Source organism: Patella vulgata, chromosome 6 (assembly GCF_932274485.2).
Source record: "Patella vulgata chromosome 6, xgPatVulg1.2, whole genome shotgun sequence".
NCBI lineage: Eukaryota > Metazoa > Mollusca > Gastropoda > Patellidae > Patella > Patella vulgata.
Window position 1 is genome coordinate 2,764,601 of NC_065884.2, and position 22,011 is coordinate 2,786,611.

Below are 22,011 nucleotides of genomic sequence, written 5' to 3' on the forward strand. Positions count from 1 at the left end.
TGGCTGGTGTCATGGCGGCTTACATTAAAAGAAATGTCGCTTTGAAAATGTAGAACGCCTTACCACAAAGAAAAACTGTTCAATAACTATTTTAATGGTCCAGGGTCTTCACTATATGTGATAGAATTACCTATGTCAATACAAACTGTTATGACATGTGTTGACATGCGTTTGAACCTATTTGTACTTGCGTAAGGGATTTCAGACTGTATCAATTGTAGAGTTAAACGCAGTTTAACTGTACGACATTTGTAGCTAGCGGTTGCCATGCAAGATACGCGCACAATTTGCAAGAGGTACGTGGACAGAGAAAGGGCTATCTGGGGCCATAATCCAGTAGGCTATGATTCGGCCCGACATGCCACATTATCAAAAAGGACCAAGATCTTTGGCATGTAACTATATATTTTTAGTTTCATCAAAATCAGATAAAAATTGTGAACTCTAGAGGGTCCACACGGTAAAACTAATTTTTAATTTGTTACTTAGTTTAAAGGGAGGTTACTCTCTTTTAAAACTCTCGGTTATTTTGTAAAGGTGAAGGTCGGTAAACATGTGGTTATGTGTTGTGTAAAATCGAGTAGGAAAACGTGAGCTTATTACAATAAGGTTTGTATGTCATTCTATTACATCACTATACTGGCTGGCTATGCAAGGTCTTCTAGGCTAGATAAGAAAAATTGAAACAAGAAACAGTTTTCAACTTGGAACAGGTTAGAAAGAGTGTGTGTAAGACAAAATGATGAAGGAGGGCATTCATTCGACAACTATACTCTACGAATACGATGGCGAATCTCCGTTTATCGCACTCTTAGTTTAGATTAGCCGTTTCTAGCATAAAAATTTCGAGATATAATGACCGACTGAAATGGTTTATTTATTTAAAAAGTATCTTACGCCAAGGATTTAGGATTTAATCTTACTAAAATGTAGATCAACAATTGAAAAACGGGGATTTCATTTTCAACGGATTTTATAAATCATAATAGTGTTACATGTAGGAAAGGCCAATTTGAATGATGGCCATGTTGATTTGTTTGGTATGGAATGACACAGGCTGTCTGCTCTTTAGTTTAATTTTTCATACGATAGATAGATGAAATGAAATGGGGTTTAACGTCCTACTGTGATCTGCTCCTACTGGGCTAATGAAGACGGGCATAAGCCATACAGTATATGAGGGAGGTTTTGCTCGGGAAGCAGCACTACGGCCTACTCTTATATCGAGTTCCAACAGCCAAGGGATCTTTTACGTGCATTCCAATATCTACACAGGACCACGTTTTTTTTCGTACCATCCGAATGACTAGACAGTTGCCTTTGTCAGTCCCTCCTTTCTGCACCACTGACCAGGGGAAACCACGTTGAAAAATCCTGATGAACTTTCTCTGCCAATTCAGGGATCGAACACGCAACCTCCAGGCTAGCGAGTCAGCGTCTTCGTTAGCCTAGATCGGAGCAGAACAGTAGGACGTTAAACTTCATTTCATTTCATTTCCAGAAAATGCTTCAGTGATATCATTATTCCGTCCAGTGATTTGATTAGCTCGTTATTGTTGTACCAGTAATATAATTTTATTTTACAAGGAAACTCTGAAAAATGTTTTTTGTTTTTACTATTTTACAGCATTATGTTGGAGAAATTATTGAAGGGTTTCTCTACAACTGCCTGGACGGCTGTCATAGCAACAGCCTGTGTAGCATGGTTTATATACAAAAGAAGAAACCCCCCAGTGAGTAATTATATTATTATTATTATTATTATTAACACTTATAGAGCTACATGTATATTCCACAAAACGTGTTCAGATGCACTGTACAATACAATTCAATAAAATAGGTAACAAAAATAAATATACATATAGGAAAACTGAATAAATATATAGAAGTAAAACATAACATGGTAGCGTAAAATAAAATCTGATATCACAAATAGGTTTTAAAAGAATTATAAGTTAAAGGTTTTCTTAAACAAAAATGTTTTAAGAAGTGACTTAAAAGAGATTAAATTTGTGCAGCATCTTATATTAAAAGGTAAAGAATTCCATAATTTGGGTGCCTGTAGCCAAGCCTGTCACAAACATTGTCGGACACAAATTTAGGATTTATTAGTCCTGAGGGGCGTTGGTGGGTGGCTGAATGGATCATAAGGACTGTCTGTCATTGAGTCAAGTGGCATGGTTTCGAATCCCCACTTGTACATGACTAGGAGTAGGGTCGTCTGTCCAACGTCGTGGGTTTTCTCCGGTTTCCTTCCACTTCTTTCTGAAGACCCCCTATGCGCAAGCAAATTAATGAAATAAAATTGAACCATATGTTTGTCCCGAAATGACCTAGTGGACATTAAACCCCATCTCTCTCTCTCTCCCTCTGTTAGTCCCGAACAAACCCTCTGTTGTCATGTGTCTGACAATATCTGTTACAGGTATCTGCGTCTAGTCACAATACTCAAAAAATGTTACTTTACAGTGTGGGTGGTCGAATAATCTAACTTGTGCTTTATATCACAAGGGGATCACGTGGCTAAGTGGTTAAGACGCTGGCTCGCTAGCCTGGAGGTCGGATGTTTGATCCCTGCATTGGCCGAGAAAGTTCATCCAGATTTTCCGGCGTGGTTCCCCCTTGTCAGTGATGCAGACTGGAGGGCCTGACAAGGACAGCTGTCTAGTCCTTCGGATGAGACAAAAAACGGAGGTCCCGTGTATACATTGGAGTGCACGTAAAAGATCCCTTGGCAGTTGGAATTCGATATAAGAGTAGGCGATAGTGCCGCTGCCCGGGCAAAATTTCCCTCATAGCACACTGTATGGCGTATGCCCATCTTCATTAGCCCAGCAAAGGAGCAGAACAGTAGGACGTTAAACCCCATTTCATTCCATTTTATATCACAAGGTCTGTCAAGGGATGGTGTTTCTCTGTCCGTACAAATTTTCCCTCAAAGCACAATGGATGGTGTATGCCCGTCTTCGTTGGCCTGGTTGCTTCAGAAATTTAGGACTTTATATTTTTCATTTATTTTTATAACATTCCCTCTTGGTTTATATAGGAGCCATGGTAGGACACTGGCTCACTAGCCTGGGGTTTGCACTGTATGGCGTATGCCCGTCTTCATTAGCCCAGTTCGGAGTAGAACAGTAGGACATTAAACACCATTTCATTCCCTTGTTCTTGCACCCCTGTTTTAAGTCGTAGCATGTAGGCCATAATGTCGCTGCCCGGGCAAAATTTCCCTCATGGCACACCGTATGGCGTGTACCCGTCTTCATTAGCCCAGTCGGAGCAGAACAGTAGGACATTAAACCCCATCTCAATTCTTGGTCTACATAGGTATCAAACTATTTTATATCTAGGTGTATTACACATCTACATGAACCATCTACATGTCGAATGTATAAAGAATGTCATAATATTATGAAAATAAAAGTCTAGAACATGTATATGAATACATCACTGACCTATATATTTATGTGTAGATATGAGAGCTATTTATAATTAGCAGTCGTAGATCATAATCAACATGTACTTATCTCATTCAGGAAATATAGTTCATGTTAAATACAAAAAATACAAAGATAAGACTTTATTTATTTATTTACATGAAGTTTAAATTCCTTTTTATTTGGGTGTTGCTCTGCACATGACCTATTTGACCGTGAGTCAACTTCTCGTCGGATATAAATCGCTTACTTTTCTGCACCGACTGGGCTAATGAAGATGGACATAATGCCATGTATGAGGGAAACTTTGCCCGTACAGCTGCACTACGATCTACTCTTATATCGAATTGCAACTGCCAAGGGTTCTTTTACATGCATGCTAATGTGTGGACAGGATCTCTGTTTTCCGTCCCATCCGAATGACTAGACAGCTGTTCTTGTCAGGCTCTCTTGTCCTGTATAATTGACAAGAGGAAGCCGAGCTGGTAAACCTGAGTAACTGTCTCGGCCAACACCGGCAGCGAGCCTGTGACCTCATAGCTAGTGAGCCAGCGCCTTACTCGCTGAGCCACAGCAACTCCCTTGTCTGATATGACTTGGTGATTTATTACAGATTTCATTGCATTCCGTCGGCCATGTTTGATATAAATATAGCCTGGGTAATCATTGGGTTTTCAAAATTAACTCGATTAGCCGGACTCTAGATCTGACTAGCTCGCATAGATTAGTGAGAATGGCTCTTGATGGGAAAAATGATAAAAAAAAAACCGAGGCATTGATAGCTCAAAATGTTAAGATTTGGTCTCTATGGCGAGGTATTGATAGCTCACAATGTTAGATTTGGTCTCCATGGCAAATTATCACCTTAAATGTGTATTCACTAGATTTATAAAGACTGGTACATGTAGCTTTCTAGTGTTGTTGTGTGTGATGTTGTCTTCCCAGGCAAAGCAGAACAGTAGGATGTTAAACCCCATTTTATTTTATAGTTTTTTTTAGTAATTTTAAGTAAATTAATGTTAAATCATAGTAAAAAATCCCCGGTAACAAAATTAATATTATGTACGTATACTAAGCAGCAACTACCTGTGGTGACATATCTACAAATTGAATAAAGGATTTAGATTTAAGCCATGTACCTTATTTAGCGAGACACAGTCACATATTTTAAGGAAGAGAGATGTCTAGAACAGTTAAGATTATCTGTTATAAGTCATAAAGATAAATAAACTTTTGTATTTCCTGAAGTTTTTATAGGTAAATTTAGATGTATCATGTGATAAGCATGTGAATAGAAATAGTTTGCTTGTTGTACAGGTATTTTTTAAAAGAGATTTATTTTGTTATTTCTACATCTTGTCCTGTCTTAATTGATCTAAATCTTGTTGTAAACAATCAGGCCCCGGTTGTAAACAATCAGGCCCCGGTTGTAAACAATCAGGCCCCGGTTTCACAAAGTATTCTGATTTGAACATACATGATGCAAGAGTTAAATCGGCCTATTGCAGGTTTTTCTTTAGGCCTGAAACGTTACAGTTAATTAGACATTAATTAACTGATCCAGACCATAATCAACTCTTGATGTCATCGCTAGCGTGTGATATTTAGTGGATTTGAATACATTTTATGATGGATAATTTAAGGTAAAAATGGATAATCAAAACTTGGATTATTGTCACACCAATGACGTTCGAGTCTAGCCTAAAATTGAATCGCTAATATCTTGGTTCAGAGTGAAGCAATTTTCAGCATGTTTTGTTGTCATTATCTAGTTTTAAGCAGTATAGTGAGAACTGTCAGCTCTTTGCCTAATCTTATCTAATGTATCTTTAAGTTAAGAATTAACTCAATTTTCAACCAGTGTTTATGAGAAATAACTTTGATTCAGAAACACAAAACTTTGTATATAGTTTCTTATTGATGTATTTGATACAAAAAAACAACAAAAGTTTTATAATGTTAAAATACTGTAAGGCGAACAATTTTGAGTAAATTCTTAACTTAAAGTAGCCAAGTCTCTAACTCAATATCATCAAAAACACGAATTATTTGTCAATTTAAATCAACATTGATGTTGTGATCTTACCGGGAAAAGATGGGCTTCTGATATCCAATATTTAAGACAAAATAGACAAAATAAACACTTTATCATTGGTACACAAATCGTGTACCAGAATGTGTTTCAGCGCCATTTGTAACAAGGGGCTCGAAAGAACGAGGCTAGACATATTCCACAAGTCATGTCAAACGGCGACGCGATAGTCTTATCTGGAGAGCATGTGCAATAAATATTATCGGTTTAGACTGGAATAACAAGACAGGCCTGAAATGTTATCTAAATTATTGATTAGACATTAATTAACTTATCCAAACCATAATCAACTCTCGATGCCATTGCTAGCCAGTGATATTTAGCAGATTGGAATACATTTTTGGGAAAATAATTAAACATAAAAGTGGATAATATTGACTTAAGTAATGATGATCGAGGCTAGCCTACAATTCAAAGGCTAATATCGCGGTTCAGAGTGGATCAATTTGACTGAAATTTTCAGCATATTCTATTTCTGTTATCTATTTTTTAATTATTATAGCGAGAACTGACAAATCTTTATCTAATCTCCCATAATGTATCTTTAACAAGTGCACGATAGATCATAAAGTCTGTCATTGAGTCAACTGGCGTGGTTTTCGATTCCCAACTTGTACATGACAAGGAGTAGGGATGCCTGTCCAGCCTCGTGGGTTTTCTCTATGGGTCCTCTGGTTTCCTCCCACTCCCAGCGAATTATTGAAATAAAATAGAACCATATAACTTAGTTTGATTTGAGTGAACGTTGTTTTTGTTTTGTAGATCGAACCTAAAATATCACCAGATGAAAATAAAACATCCAAGCAGACAAGAAAAAGAAAAGGAAAAAAGAAACTTAAAATATTTTATGGCAGCCAAACAGGAAAAGCACAGGTAATATTATATTTAAAATACATGTGACGGGTTGCTTTGTTGGGAATCAAATCTGCGACCCCAGGCATGGAATCCACACACCTCTACAAAATTCCCATGTTCTAGACGGTAGCAAGTCTATTTAAACTCAAGCCACGGTGGCTAAATGAGTAAGATGCTGGCTCGCTAGCCTGGAGGTCGCTTGTTCTATCCCTGCATTGGCCGAGAAAGTACATCAGAATTTTCCGATGTGGTTTACCCCAGGATTGAGGGCCTGACAAAGACAGCTGTCTAGTCGTTCGGATGGAACGAAAAGGCGAGGTTCCATGTAAACACTGGCGTGCACGTAAAAGATCCCTTGGCAGTTGGAATTTGATATAAGAGTAGGCCTTAGTGCAGCTGCCCCGCCAAATGTCCCTCTTAACACACTGTATGGTGTATGCCCGTCTTCATTAGCCCAGCATATAGTATATGTAGCAGAACAGTAGGACGTTAAACCACATTTCATTTTATCTCATTCAAGACTGAACAATCTATTTATGTTAATTTTATTATGAATGTTTATTTTATAGAATTTTGCTGAAACCTTGGCATATGAGTATGATTTACGAGGATATGGAACAGAAGTTGTAAATCTGAAAGATTATGATCCAGAAGATAATCTAGTTGAAGAGGTAAGGTACATGCGTGTTGTTATAGTCACTGTATTCCAGCTGATTTGTTTAAAGAGGTAAGGTACATGCGTGTTGTTGTAGTCACTGTATTCCAGCTGATTTGTTTAAAGAGGTAAGGTACATGCGTGTTGTTGTAGTCACTGTATTCCAGCTGATTTGTTTAAAAATTCTGTCATCATATCAGTGTTTGTGATAGGTCGTCCAGTCGAGTGGGTTTTCTCCGGGTTCTCCAGTTTACTCCCACTGCTAAAGACCCCTGCATGCAAGTGAATTATTAAAATATGATTGAACCATGTGTTTGTCCGAAATGACCTAGTTGTGGACATTGAATCTCTCTCTCTCTCTCTTAAGATCGATTTGCTAGTCCCATTGAATTTGATATTCCTGACTATAAACATGTAATATTATGGATATAATAAAGATCCCTTGACAGTAGGAATTTGATATAAGAGTAGGCGGTAGTGCCGCTGTCCGGGCAAAATTTCTCTCATAACACACTGTCACTGTATGGTTATGTCCGTCTTCATTCGTCTAGTTTGGAGCAGAACAGTAGGACATTAGACCCCATTTCATTTCATTTCTTGCTTTTTTAAAAGATATTTTTCTTGTTGAAGGCATCTTAGTGAAATACGGGTTTAAACCATTTGTTCTGTTGCATGTAGTTTATAGATGATCTTATAGCTGATAAATTTAGTAATTTGACTCTAATTCGTCTAATTGTATGTTTTAATATTTCAGAATAATAATGGCAATATTTGTGTGTTTATTATATCAACCTATACAGACGGTCAGCCACCAGAGGGAGCTACATGGTTCTATAAATGGTTGACAGATACAGCGGCAGATTTCCGGGTTCAGAAAACGTTATTAAAGGGTTTTTATTATACTGTTATCGGACTAGGAAACTCCCTTTATCAAGATAACTATTGTACAGTAAGCTTAGTTTATTATATTGAGAGGATGCAAGAGTTGCCTCCCTTTAGTATTTTTCTTTAGGGGAACCACAGTGGCTCAGGTAGTAAGGTGCTGTCAGGCTGACCTGGACACCCCATGTTCGATCGATGTGTTGGCTGAGATTTTTTACCAGGATTTTCCGGTGTGGTTCTCCCTTTTGGCAAGGAACTGTGTCTATTTATGTCCCATGTACACTTTGACGGTGATGTGAAAGAACCCTGGATTGGAAAGCAGTGAAGGGTAGGCTGTAACACCGCTCGTTTTAGTTACCCTGAACGGAGCGTAAAACTATTGCGACAGACAAGAATTACCTCCCTTTAGTTGTAGATTAATGCATAAATATCACCATGTAAGAGAATAGAGAGTTCCAATGTACGATAGACCATAATTGACTTTTTTTCTTATTTTTCAGGTTGCTAAACAACTAGATAAGAGTCTACATGAATTATCAGGAACTCGTTTTTCTGAAACTACATTTTGTGATGAGAATACTGTACTTAGTAAACATGGAGGTTAGACATTTAAATAAATATAGGGAAATAGAATGAAATAGGGTTGAACCTTCTACTTTGCTTTGCTGGTCCAACTGGGCTGATAAAGAGGGGTTTGTGTGTGGGTTTGGACGGGGGGGAGATGGGAAAATGGTAAGCGTGTGCGTATTGTATCAAGGTCTGTCATTGAGTCAACTGGCTTGGGTTTCGATTCCCCGGTTGTACCGGACAAGAAATAGGGTTGCCTGCCAACCTTGTAGGTTTTCTCCGGGTCCTCTCGTTTCTTCCTACTACTAAAGAACCCTACGCATAAGCAATTTATTGAAATAAAACTGAACCATATGTTAGTCCCGAAATGACCTAGTTTGTGGACATTAAACCCCATTTCTTTCTCTCTCTCGATTAATCTAGGTTTAGAAGCTGATTTTGCCGCTTGGAGAGATTGGTTCTGGAAGAAAGCTCAGCCGGCTTTAAATGGACGGAAAGTCCGGGAATGTAGTAAGAAATGTGATGGTAAATGTGCGTGTGTAAAACCAGGAGATGGGGAAGATGGAGAAGGGGGAGCGTGTAGCAGTGACGAGTGTAGCAGTGATGACGAGGTAGGGACGGTCAATTTACATACATACAGTTTCTCTCAAATTTTTCGGCCCCAGATTGCGTGAACACTGCAAAAGAAACAAATGAGAAATCGCTAATTCACTCAATTACACCTCGATTTTCCGGCAGGATTCGCTCAAAAATACCATGTTTTCCTGGCAAAACTCTGTGTGTTGACATGCTTTCCCGCAAGGAATTCTTGAGCTTTTCATCGACTTGAAATGGTAGCAGGAGTGTTGTTATTTCTCGAAGTATTACAAAATGTTCACATTTATTGATGGCCCAAAGCTCTTCACGCTAGGAAATAGGTAACACATGTATTCAACTTAAATAAAGTACATTTTTCTTCAACAAGCTAGAATAGAGATGATTCACTGTGTTCCGTCGCAAAACTCTAAGATCCACCATGAAAATCAGTGATCCACCGACATTTGGCAGTCTAGTGATTTGCTAAGGATACCCTGCGAAATTCAGCACTTTTCCACTGTTTTCGGCGATTCTAGTCGTGTAAGAGAATACTTATCAAAACGTCATGCTATATGTGTATACACCAGTGATTGTTTTCCATAGAAATTGTGTTGTTTTTTTAATGTGCTGAATCACTAAATGCCACAGAAGGAAAAATTACATCAGTACTTGTGCCATTTGTTAATGAAGTATTTTCATAGTTAAACATACATTATGCAAGAGCTAAATCTGCCTATTGCAGGTCTTTCTTTAGGCCTGAAATGTTATCTAAATTATTAATTAGACATTATTTAACTTATCCAGACAATAATCAACTCTCGAAGGCATCGCTAGCTTGCGATGTTTATTGGATTAGGTTCCGATTTCCTGTTCGACTTCCATTCATAATTTAATCATGAAATGGATAATCGAGACTATGTTTTTTATCGTACTGACTTTAGTAATGATGATCAAGGCTAGGCGGAAACTTCAATCACTAAATTCTTGGTTCAGAGTGGATCAATTTAACTGAAATTTTCAGCAAATTCCCTTTACTTTATCTAGTTTTTAACTATTTGTGAGAACTGCCAGCTCTTTATCTAATCTCCCATAATGTATCTTTAATAATTAAGTGTTTCCATAGCAACAAGTTTGAATTAGTTTTTGGTAATTAATAGCGTGTGATTTTGATGAATGAGATCTGTTGTTTGTAGATTTTATTTGAATCCACGAGTGAAGAAGAGATTGAAGTTGAAAAAGACGTGGAGAAACCAAATGAAACCAATAAAAGGAAAATACAGACAAAAACAAAACCCAAAACGTCTCCGAAATCAGGTGTGGTTGATTTAGAAGATTTGGGTTTTATTATGAAAAAAGCTAAGGTAAGAATAAAAGTTATTCAGTAGATGTTCAGTCAGGGCTTGCCACGAGACGCGAGCAACTGCTCGCGCTCGCGCTGTGCTCGCGTAAATCTACATTTACGCGAGCGGTTCGTTGCTCGCGCAAAATTTTAAGAAAACCCTGTAAAAATAATCAAAATATTGACAAGTTTATTGCCGAAACTAACCCAACAATGTCAATAACGTCATAAATTCGTCTGTCAAACTGAGATTCACCCAGCTGCACGCGACATTTCCTCCTGAAATTTGATTGGCTAATAAAGTTACTCGCAACTTGTGTTACTAAAAATACACTTTAGACCTGAACGTCATGACTGGTTTTCCTACGAACACCAGTAACAAACACGTGATAATCGAGTCTAAAGTAAAGAATGTTAACATCCGGCATTTGGCATTGACGCTAAATGAACACGTTTCAAACTAATATTTATCGGTATTTCCTATTTTATCAGAACTTCGGTTTTTATTCCATTGTTCCATTGTGCAGTCGTATAATTTTCAATCTAAGCGTAATAATGGCCAAAGTGCTTTGGCGCAACCTGATTGCCCTATCCACATTTATTTCGTGGGGTGAAGAAATCCATACGGAAATTGGTTTTAATAAAGAAGAGTACATATGACTGTCAAAAACAGAAAGCGATGGTCACACATGTTTACTGCAAACTTTGTGCCAGGAATAGCAATTTTCTTATGATTTTAAATTGAAACAATGTTACAAAATGTGTGCTTACGCAAACAACATTTTGCGTGAGCAATTTTTATTGCTCGCCTTGCTCGCCCAAACCTAAATTTGCGTGAGCAGTCATCTGCTCGCCATCAATTTATTCGTGGCCAGCCCTGTTCAGTGATTTTGGTTTTTTTGTGGACCAGGAAGGGCAACTCATCTTCTTGTTCTTCTTTATGGGAGTGGGGAGCCATGGTGGCTAAGTTAGTAAGACGTTGATGTAAAGACCCCCATGCACAAGCAAATTATTGAAATAAAGTTTAAAAGTTAAACCATATCTTAGTCCCGAAATGACCTAGTTTGTGTCGAGTGGATTTTCCGACGCAGTTTCCCCTTGTCAGTGGTGCAGAACGGGGGGCCTGACAAGGACAGCTGTCTAGTCCTTCGGATGAGACGAAAAACCGAGGTCCCGTGTATACATTGGAATGCACGTAAAAGATCCCTTGGCAGTTGGAATTCGATATAAGAGAAGGCGATAGTGTTGCTGCCCGGGCAAAATTTCCCTCATAGCACACTGTATGACACATGCCCATCTGCATTAGCCCAGCATAGGAGCAGAACAGTAGGACATAAAACCCCATTTCATTTCATTTCTGTTAATGGCCCATATAATTTGCTCATTATAGTTATGTGTCTTGAGCTTAGACTGGTACAAGAGCCATTTCCCTCTCAAGATCTCTAAGTAATAAAAATAAAATAGAAACCTTGAATCTAAATTATCCTAGTATTTCTCGATTTCTTTCCAGCTAGCTAAGCAAAAAGAAGAGACAAGTGAATCAAGACAGATGATTACGCCAGTATTAAGAGCATCACTGGAGAAACAGGGCTATAAATTAATTGGATCCCATTCTGGTGTAAAACTTTGTCGTTGGACTAAAGTAAGTTGAGAGTACTGGCAGGGTTTATCTTTGATTGGTGTATCAGGTGCTGCAGTGGCTAAGTGGTTCAATATTCAGGAGATACTGGGTTCGATCCTGATGTTGGCCTAAAATGTTATTCAAGAATTATCATCTGGGTTTCCTCTTGCTAATGGTACTGAACAGAAAGCAGCTGTTTTAAGTCGAGCTATCTCCGTCTTTCCTCTAATTTAGGGGGTTGGGTGGCCGAATGATTAACGTGTGTGCTTGCATCATTAGGTCTGTTATTGAGTCAAGTGGCTTGGTTTTGATTGCCCGTTGTATGTGACAACCTCTTGATTTTCTCCTCCCACTGCTAAAGATCCCCTACGCTCAAGCGAATTAATGCAATAAAATTGTACCATATGTTAGTCCCAAAATATTAGTTTGTGTCAAGTGGACATTAAACCCCATTTCTCTCTCTCGGTCGATAAAATTTACTAAGTTTGCTATGTTTTACTGCTAGTATATATGCTGTCCAGGCAAAATTCCCCCAATGACATTTACTGTATGTTACGCTCAGAATGACATGAGTCAACAACATTTCTAACATTTAACATATGTTTAGGAGGGCTGGGGTGACCAAATGGTTAGCAACTGGCATGGTTTTGATTCCCCGGTTGTACATGACAAGGAGTAGGGTCGCCTGTCCAACCTCATGGATTTTCTCTGAGTCCTCCGGTTTCCTCCCACTGCTAAAGACCTCTACGCACAAGCGAATTATTGAAATAAAATTGAACCATGTGTTAGTCCGAACTGCCCTAGTTTGTTCAGTAAACTCTCTCTCTCTCTCTCTCCCCCCCACCCCCATATTTTAGTATACACTATAACCTGGATGTCATTTAATCTTGTGTATTTAGCATAAATTTCTTTCATGTTCATTCAAAACAAAACTTTGTTTTAAATCTCGAAAAAGTCATTTAAAATACCAGAAATTTGTAAAAACTGTTTAAAATCACCAGAAATCATCTAATTTGTACTTTTGTTCAGTTTAAAGTTGACCATTCAATTTTGATAATGAGTTTTCCAATTAACAAGTGTTTAATTTCTCAATCACTGTTAAAGTCAATTGGTTATTGATGTATAATGATTAATTTTTAAACGGTGGTCAGGAAATTAAATACTTGTAAATTGGACACTCATTATCAAAATTAATCAGTCAGCTTCAAACTGGACAGAAGTACAAATTAGATGATTTTGGGTGATTTTAAATGATTTTTTCGAATTTTTGACAAAGATTTGATATGAAACAATTGAGAAAGAAATTAGTGCTACACAAAATTAAATGATACCTGGATTACAGTGACAGCTGCCTGGGCAAAATTCTCCTTTTGATATTTACCACATGTTAGTCTCAGTCTGAACGTTTACTATGTTGATTATTTTCAGTCGATGTTACGGGGTAGGGGAGGATGTTATAAACACACGTTTTATGGTATTGAAAGTCATCGCTGTATGGAGACAACTCCAAGTTTAGCTTGTGCTAATAAATGTGTCTTCTGTTGGAGGTTCGTAACTTAATTATATCAGATAATAATTTAAAGATACTATTTCTCTCTATACATAACTTCGGAAACTGCGAGAAATTCAAATTCTTTCATTTCAGAATTTACTCAACTTTCAATCACTGTTTATGAATAATACCTTTAATCCAGAAGTTTCTTATTGATGTATTTGATACATTAAAACAACAAAAGTTTTTTTAAAGGGCTATATTTTAGTAGTTAAAATAAGGCGAACAATTTGAGTTAATTCTTAACTAAAGTCTGAGAATGCTTTGTGAACTCGAGGCCAGCTTGTGTAGAAATTGCATTCTGTCAGACAGAACTAGCGTGAGGTGGTCGTGGGTTTAATCATTGAGACATTTTACCCTTGGACCTTTGGACGGCTGAATGGTTAAAGCGTGCTTGTTGTGTCTTAAGGTCTGTCATTGAGTCAACTGGTGTGGTTTCAATTCCCCGATTGTACATGACAAGGGGTAGGGTTGCCTGTCCAACCTCGTGGGTTTTCTCCGGGTCCTCCCGTTTCCACCCACTGCTAAACACCGCTACGTGTAAGCAAATTATTGAAATAAAATTAAACCATGTGTTAGTCCCCGAAATGACCTGGTTTGTATCGAGTGGACTTTAAACCCCATTTTAGGCTAGCCTTGATTGTCGTTACTACTGTTGTTACAATAATAAACAAAATCACGAAAATTCATTTTTACGGTTATTTCACATACCACAAAAAGTATTCAAATTTACTAAACATCGCAGGGATCCGATGGCATGAAGACTTGATTATGGTCTGAATAAATTAATTAATGTCTAATTAATAGTTTAGATAACATTTCAGGCCTAAAGAAAGACCTACAATAGGCAGATTTAGCATTTGTATAATGCATGTTTAATGAATAACTGTTTTTTTAGGCATCATACAAACCCAGTTGGTACAGAATGGAAGTGGGAAATGGATGATCCAGAAACACTTATTCAGGGTGCTCTACGAAATCATACAAAGATGATAAACGAATTTAAAGGTATATCCATGAGGATATTGACATTTGTTATCCTGTTTTTGTTTCTGGATCATATCTCATTAAGCAATCAAAATATCTTTATGGAATAGGGGGTTGGATGGCCGAATTGTTAGCATGTGCACGTTGTATCATAAGGTCTTTGGGGAGTAGATGGCGGAATGGTTAGTGCGTGTGTTGTATCATAAAGTCTGTCATTGAATCAACTGGCATGGTTTCGATTCCCCGGTTGTGTGACAAGGAGTAGAGTTGCCTGTCAAACCTCATGTTTCTCCCGGTTTCCTCCCACTGACCCCAACGCGCAAGCGAAGTATTGAAATAAAATTTAACCATATGTTAGTCCTGAAATGACCTAGTTTGTGTCGGGTGGATGTTAGACCAATTCTCTGTCTCTTTCTCTCTCTCTCTCTGGAACTGTAGTAGATATACAATGATAAATGATGTTAATTTATTGCGCCACTGACAAAGTGGGAACCACGGCTGAAAATCCCAAAGAACTTTCTCAATCAACACGGATGGAAACAAGGGACCTCCAGGTCAGCAAGCCAACTTCTTACTCACTGAGTTTTTTTATGTATCTAAATTTTGCATACTGTATGTTTTAGTTCCTATTGTTATTTATTTAATTCAATCCCTGCATTAGCCAAGAGAGTTCATCAGGATTTTCCGGCCGGGTTTCCGCTTGTCAGTTGTCCAGAATGGAGGGCCTGACAGGGACAGCTGACTAGTTGTTTGGATGGGATAAAAACCGAGGACCTGCGTATACATTGGCGTGTACGTAAAAGATCCCTTGGCAGTTGGAATTCGATATAAGTGTAGACCGTAGTACTGCTGCCCGGGCAAAATTTCCCTCATAGCACACTGTATGGCGTATGCCCGTCTTCATTAGCCCAGTAGGAGCAGAACAGTAGGACGTTATACCCCATTTCATTTTATTTTTGTTTATTTAATTACAGGTGTACCAGGTGTTATACCAGAAAGATTTGCTGAAGGTATGACACCTCAACATTGTGCCTTATCTCTAGTAGGTGAACCCATCATGTATCCAGAGATAAATAAATTTATAGATCTACTCCACGATAAACAAATATCAACGTTCCTCGTTACCAACGCACAATTCCCAGATGCCATCAGGTAAAATATTCATTAAGTATTGTTTAATGGTCGAGAGCGTGACATTAAGTAATATATTGTAACAACAAGAGGACCGTATTTCTCTGGACATAACTGATTTGAAATTGGAATAGAAATGAAAAGGATTGAATGGAAATCAGTTTATATACAATCAGATTGCATTATTACATGTGTTGTGACCCATTTGTGTCCATTTCTAGGTCCTGAATATTAGCAATTTAGCTCCTTTAAAAAGACAAGTTTTTGCTTTAAAGATACATTATGGGAGATTGTAATAGAGAGTTTGCCATTCTTGCTATAACAGTTCAAAAATAGATGATGAAAGAAGAATATATTGAAAATTTCAGTCAAATTACTTTATTCTGAACAAAGTTATCACCGTTGTAAATTTTCACTAGAAATAGGAGTCTTCGAGAATGGCCGATCGTTTGATTGACAGGCGTTAACTCCACCTACATAATCTTGATTATCAAGTAACGTTTTCAATGGTGTGGTACCGTTAGCCTATTCGGTTTGAGACGGGGTTGCAATTCAATTGGTATCACATTTATTTTTACTACAAATTAAAAATAAGACTTTTAATATATAGATAAGAAGCGAAAGTTTGAAAGGAATCGACCAAATCAATGAGGCAGTATTGTACATAATTATAGCCGACTTCTTATTAACCTGCTTGTACTCTTGTACTGTAACTGGTAGGCCTACGTGACTCCCGAAGCAGACAAATAGGAAACAGTGATCCAATGGGACTTCAATTCAACTAGGGTGATGTTAGCTGCGATGTTCATCAATTTCCATAATTTTTCTGAAAACGCAAGTGACAAAAGAGCGTATTATACGGACATCCAAACTCTCATTTTAACCACAAACATAATATCAAGGCCGTATATTGAACTTTCAATCAAATTGACTGACATTGAGTGTTGAGCAGCAGATTGAATTCAAATCCAGTGAAAATTGAACACATAAGATGACATCTAGAGTTGTTTATGGTCTGTATAGGTTAATAAATGTTTAATTAATAATTTAGATAACATTTCAGGCCTAAAGAAAGACCTGCAATAGACAGATTTAGCTCTTGTTTAAAAGTTTGTATAAAGTTTTAAAACAGTTTGTGTTTTTTTTTTAATATTACAGAGATTTGTCACCAATTACTCAGTTATATGTTAGTGTTGATGCTAGCACGAAGGAAAGTTTAAAAAAGATTGATCGTCCACTGTTTAAAGATTTCTGGACAAGATTTACGGATAGTTTAACGGAACTGTCTAATAAAGGGCAGAGAACTGTGTATAGATTAACCTTAGTTAAAGAATGGAATACAGAAGAAATTGAAAATTATGCTAAACTCGTAGACTTGGGTAAACCTGATTTTATAGAGGTCAAAGTAAGTGTCGCTGTTAAATGTTTGGGGGTGGGGAGGATGGGGGGGTCGGAGAAGGGTGGGGTCTGATCTGAGTCCTGCACTGTAGGTCGTAAGGTCTATCATTGAGACAGCATGGTTTCGATTTCACAAAGGTGAATTTAGCAAGTTTACATTTTTGTTGAAAGAGAGATTACTTTCGATCATTTTCAGCATGTTTTCATGATACAAGAATGGCTGTGCATTCACTTTCAGTTCAAATGACTTTATTTGACCTTTGACCACAAAGATCTCGAAAACGCCCTAAAAGCGGATTGATTACCACTCGGCAACATATTCTACTCTAAATTTTACTATAGAAAAGATGTGCCTGGTTTTGGGCCCATTTGATGCCACATACTTAATTGTAGAATAGTTGCCATATCCCTAACTATAGAACAGCTGCCATATGCATAATTGTAGAATAGTTGCCTTATCCTTAATTGTTGAACAGCTGCCATATCCTTAATTGTAGAGTACCTGCCATATTCATAATTGTAGAATAGTTGCCATATCCTTAATTGTAGAATAGTAGCCATATCTTTAATCGTAGAACAGCTGCCATATCCTTAATTGTAGAACAGCTGTCATATCCTTAATTGTAGAATAGCTGCCATATCCTTAATTGTAGAGTAGCTGCCATATCCATAATTGTAGAATAGCTGCCATATTCATAATTTTAGAGTAGCTGCCATATCCATAATTGTAGAGTAGCTGCCATATCCTTAATTGTAGAACAGCTGCCATATCCTTAATTGTAGAACAGCTGCCATATCCTTAATTGTAGAGTAGCTGCCATATTCATAATTGTAGAGTAGCTGCCATATCCATAATTGTAGAATAGCTGCCATATTCATAATTGTAGAACAGCTGCCATATCCATAATTGTAGAACAGCTGCCATATCCATAATTGTAGAACAGCTGCCATATCCATAATTGTAGAACAGCTGCCATATCCTTAATTGTAGAGTAGCTGCCATATCCATAATTGTAGAATAGCTGCCATATTCATAATTGTAGAACAGCTGCCATATCCATAATTGTAGAGTAGCTGCCATATCCATAATTGTAGAGTAGCTGCCATATCCATAATTGTAGAATAGCTGCCATATTCATAATTGTAGAACAACTGCCATATCCATAATTGTAGAACAGCTGCCATATCCATAATTGTAGAAGAGCTGCCATATCCATAATTGTAGAACAGCTGCCATATCCATAATTGTAGAACAGCTGCCATATCCTTAATTGTAGAACAGCTGCCATATCCTTAATTGTAGAACAACTGCCATATCCTTAATTGTAGAACAGCTGCCATATTTTTAATATCCATAATTGTACAATAGCTGGGCTATATCCATAATTTTTAAATTGTTGCAACATGGCTGCCACATCCTTAATCTGATATGTACGTTTGTTTGTGATTTCTGCGTATTGTGTTTTGTCCGCAGATTTGTTTTGTATAATTGTGTGTGGTGCAGTCCCCCTGTAAAATTGTTTTATATTTTCAGGGTGTAACATATTGTGGTGAATCTAAAGCATCTAGTTTAACTATGCAGAATGTACCGTGGCATGAAGAAGTTATATACTTTGTCAATAAATTAACGGATCTGTTAAAAGATTACGAGATAGCTTCAGAACATGAACATTCAAACTGTCTACTTCTAGCACATAAAAAGGTAAATATATATTTCAGTTTGATGAACCTTAAAAATCAAATCAAATGGGGTTTGCAGTCATTGTTTTTTAAGGCGAGCGATCGCTCTCTAGCGCCTGCCGCTCACCTGAATGTTGACTGAGAGGAGGTTTTTTTCGCTCTCCTTAAAATCGAAAATCGCTCTCCTTTACAAAGTCATAGGGGGGTTTATTATCATTTATGAATGCAGAAATGACCCCCTAACATGCAGTTATTGATCTTCAGAACCATTTTCCATACTCACAAGTAATCACTCTCCTTAATATCAGATCACTCTCCTTAATTTCTAAATCACTCTTCTTATCGAAGGGGATCACGTGGCTAAGTGGGTAAGACGCTAGCTCGCTAGCCTGGAGTCGGGTGTTCGATCCCTGCATTGGCCGAGAAAGTTCATCCAGATTTTCCGGCGTGGTTCTCCCTTGTCAGTGATGCAGGACGGAGGGGCTGACAAGGAAAGCTGTCTAGTCGTTCGGATGGGACGAAAAACCGAGGTCCCGTGTACACATTGGCGTGGACGTAAAAGATCCCTTGGCAGTTGGAATTCGATATAAGAGTAGGCCGTAGTGCCGCTGTCCGGGCAAAATTTCCCTCATAGCACACTGTATGGCGTATGCCCGTCTTCATTAGCCCAGGTTAGGAGCAGAACAGTAGGACGTTAAACTCCATTTCATTTCATTTTCTTCTTATCGAAACTCGAGCTTTTTTAGGGGAGCAATTTTTTCAATTTGTTGATTAAGGGGAGCTATTTTCGCCTCTCCTCTAAAATACAAACAACAACGACTGGGTTCAAAGTTCAACCCCTGCACATTAGATCATAAGGTCTAATCAAGTGGCATGGTTTCAGTTCCCCCCGCTAGTAGACGACAGGGAAAAAGTTGAACCTGTCCAACCTTGGGAGTTTCCTCCCACATCTATGACCACATGAACGCAAGAGAATTATTGCAATAGAACTGAGCCATATGTTAGTCCCAAAAATGACCTAGTTTGTGTCAATTCTCTCTCTTGTGCATGTGGTACGTTTCTGACTGTCCAATCACAAAAGGGTTAATATTTGTAATACTTTATTTATTCCGTTTCACGATTATTGACATGACTCGCTCCGTTTGTAAATATTTATATTTTATTAATTACAGTTGAAGGTTGACGGAGAATGGTGGACATGGATAGATTACCCCAAGTTTCATCAACTCATGTCAGAATATCGCAACTCGAACGGAAAAAAGACTTTTACAACAAATGATTATATGGCCAGGACCCCATCATGGGCTGTATTCGGAGCGAAGGAGAGAGGTTTCGATCCAATAGAAACCAGGTATCATCGCAAAAAACAGAAAGACATCAGTGGGTGTTGATTATATAGACTGATAGATAGAAGGATGAATGAAGCATGAATGAAAGAAGAGTGATTGAATGGCGAATGAATGAATGTGTATATGGCCAGAATCCCATCATTGGCTGTATTCGGACCCAAGGGGAGAGGTTTTGATCCAATAGAAACCAGATATGATAAAAAAAACCAAAAAGACAACAGTTTGTGTTGATGATTTAGACTGAAGAGTGAATGAATGGTGAATGAAAGAAGGATGAATGAAAAGTATTTTATTTATGGGATAAAAAGTATGAATGTCACATAATGAAATTATTAATTTTTTTTTATATACTAAATGAGTAATTATTGTCCAATTTCCAAATTGAGGAGAGACATGTGTGTCCAATTTTCAAATGTTATTTGTAAAAGAGAGCCATTATTTATTCCAGAAAACTTCAGCTAAGATACTTTAGTTACTCATCTTTGTCGATGTGACTGTTTGAATTTGTATGTTACTTATATCGTAGATCATCATATCTGAATTGACAGAGTTTTGGACCTTTTATCGAAGAACATTGCCCCCTCTCCCTCCCAGAAATAAAATGAAATGGGGTGCAATGTCCTTCTGTTCTCGGCTAATGAAGACAGGACTGCCAGGACGAAAAAAAAAACGACAAGATGAGTGGGGTTGGGGCAGTTCCTGGTCCAAAACAGTTTTGATTTTAAAATAATGTATTGTTACTTGTTTGTATTTTAGGGGGGCTGGATGGCGTATCATAAGGTATGTCATTGAGTCAACTGGCGTGGTTTCGAATACTCGGTTGTACGTGACAAGCACTAAGGTCGCCTGTCCATCTTCATGGGTTTTCTCCGGGTCCTCCGGTTTTTCTCCCACTGGTAAAGACCCCTACGTGCAAGCGAATTATTGAAATGAAATTGAACCATATGTTAGCCCCGAAATGACCTAGGTTGTGTTGAGTGGAGCTAAACCCCATTTCTCTCTCTCTCTCTCTCTCTCTCTCCAACCTATACTATCACCTACCACTGGCCCGTTATACAAGTTTCTCAAGATATATTTCCTCACCAATTTCAGTCAACATGGAAGTGGAGGTTAAACTCGAAAGTCAACAATTCCTTCAACTATTAATTATCAGTTATGGTATTCCTTAATGTGAAATGTATTGTTTTAAGCAATCTGATCAAAATACACATCTATATTTCATTTCGGTTTAGTTTCATTTTTTTATACTTTTGATGGCCTACACTACATGAAGATCTGACCGGTTGTACTGGCAGGTCGCGTCAGGTGTCGTACGACCAGCTTTTGAACCTATGACATCAGACATTTGATTAATCAATCAGCGTTAACGTTTCTAGTGGTTTACCCACAGTTCCATGCATTGCACGCCAAGAACTCGCCGTTTCATTGGCTAACCCCTCACTTCAACCAGAACATTGGTAACAACTTTTCCAGATCCTAGTCATTAAAGACAAGTAAAACAAAATTTTGAACTATAAAAAACAAAACGAAATAGGATCTGTGTTTTAATCAAATTGATATATAAAGTTAAATGTAAATATGTATATTTTTAAGCTGATGTTTTGTTGCCAAATATTTCGTATTCCCAACTTTTAATAGAAGGTTGTTAATTTAGCTGGGGACAATTCTGTGGAATACTGTTAATGTTTAATACTTGGAGTGACTTGAGCTAGAATTATCCAGTCCTACACAGAATTATATATGAATTCAACAATTAAACTTGTAACATGGACGGGAAATCTTCCTTTGTTTTTTTCGTTGAATAAGCAGATTGTTTTCCCTCTAGTAGATTGGTTGGAGCTTAACCGTGCAATAACTAGACATGTTCAATGTTATTGCACACTTTTGCTG

At 37.7% G+C, this 22,011-nt stretch overlaps 1 protein-coding gene across 2 annotated transcripts; it reads left to right on the forward strand.

The window, feature by feature from the left end:
• The first annotated feature begins 531 nt into the window (after positions 1-531).
• Positions 532-21,892, forward strand: LOC126823507 (S-adenosyl-L-methionine-dependent tRNA 4-demethylwyosine synthase TYW1). Of its 2 annotated transcripts, none has more exons than XM_050552390.1 (15): positions 532-609; positions 1,628-1,733; positions 6,292-6,402; positions 6,954-7,055; positions 7,794-7,988; positions 8,422-8,521; positions 8,912-9,099; positions 10,258-10,425; positions 11,914-12,045; positions 13,453-13,571; positions 14,475-14,584; positions 15,538-15,715; positions 16,853-17,099; positions 18,627-18,794; positions 19,945-21,892. In XM_050552390.1, the coding sequence occupies exons 2-15, from the start codon at positions 1,632-1,634 to the stop codon at positions 20,161-20,163; spliced, it is 2,139 nt and encodes a 712-aa protein (XP_050408347.1). In that variant the 5' UTR covers positions 532-609; positions 1,628-1,631; the 3' UTR covers positions 20,164-21,892. The 2 variants fall into 2 exon arrangements, with proteins under 2 accessions (XP_050408347.1, XP_050408348.1); XM_050552391.1 differs by having other exon boundaries at positions 585-713.
• The last annotated feature ends 119 nt before the right edge of the window (positions 21,893-22,011 follow it).

Coding starts and splice junctions, on each gene's coding strand:
- LOC126823507 (XM_050552390.1), top strand. CDS start 1,632: ATGTTGGAGAAATTATTGAAGGGTTTCTCTACAACTGCCTGGACGGCT. Junction 12,046..13,452: donor AACTTTGTCGTTGGACTAAA/GTAAGTTGAGAG, acceptor GATTATTTTCAG/TCGATGTTACGGGGTAGGGG. Junction 15,716..16,852: donor CAATTCCCAGATGCCATCAG/GTAAAATATTCA, acceptor TTAATATTACAG/AGATTTGTCACCAATTACTC.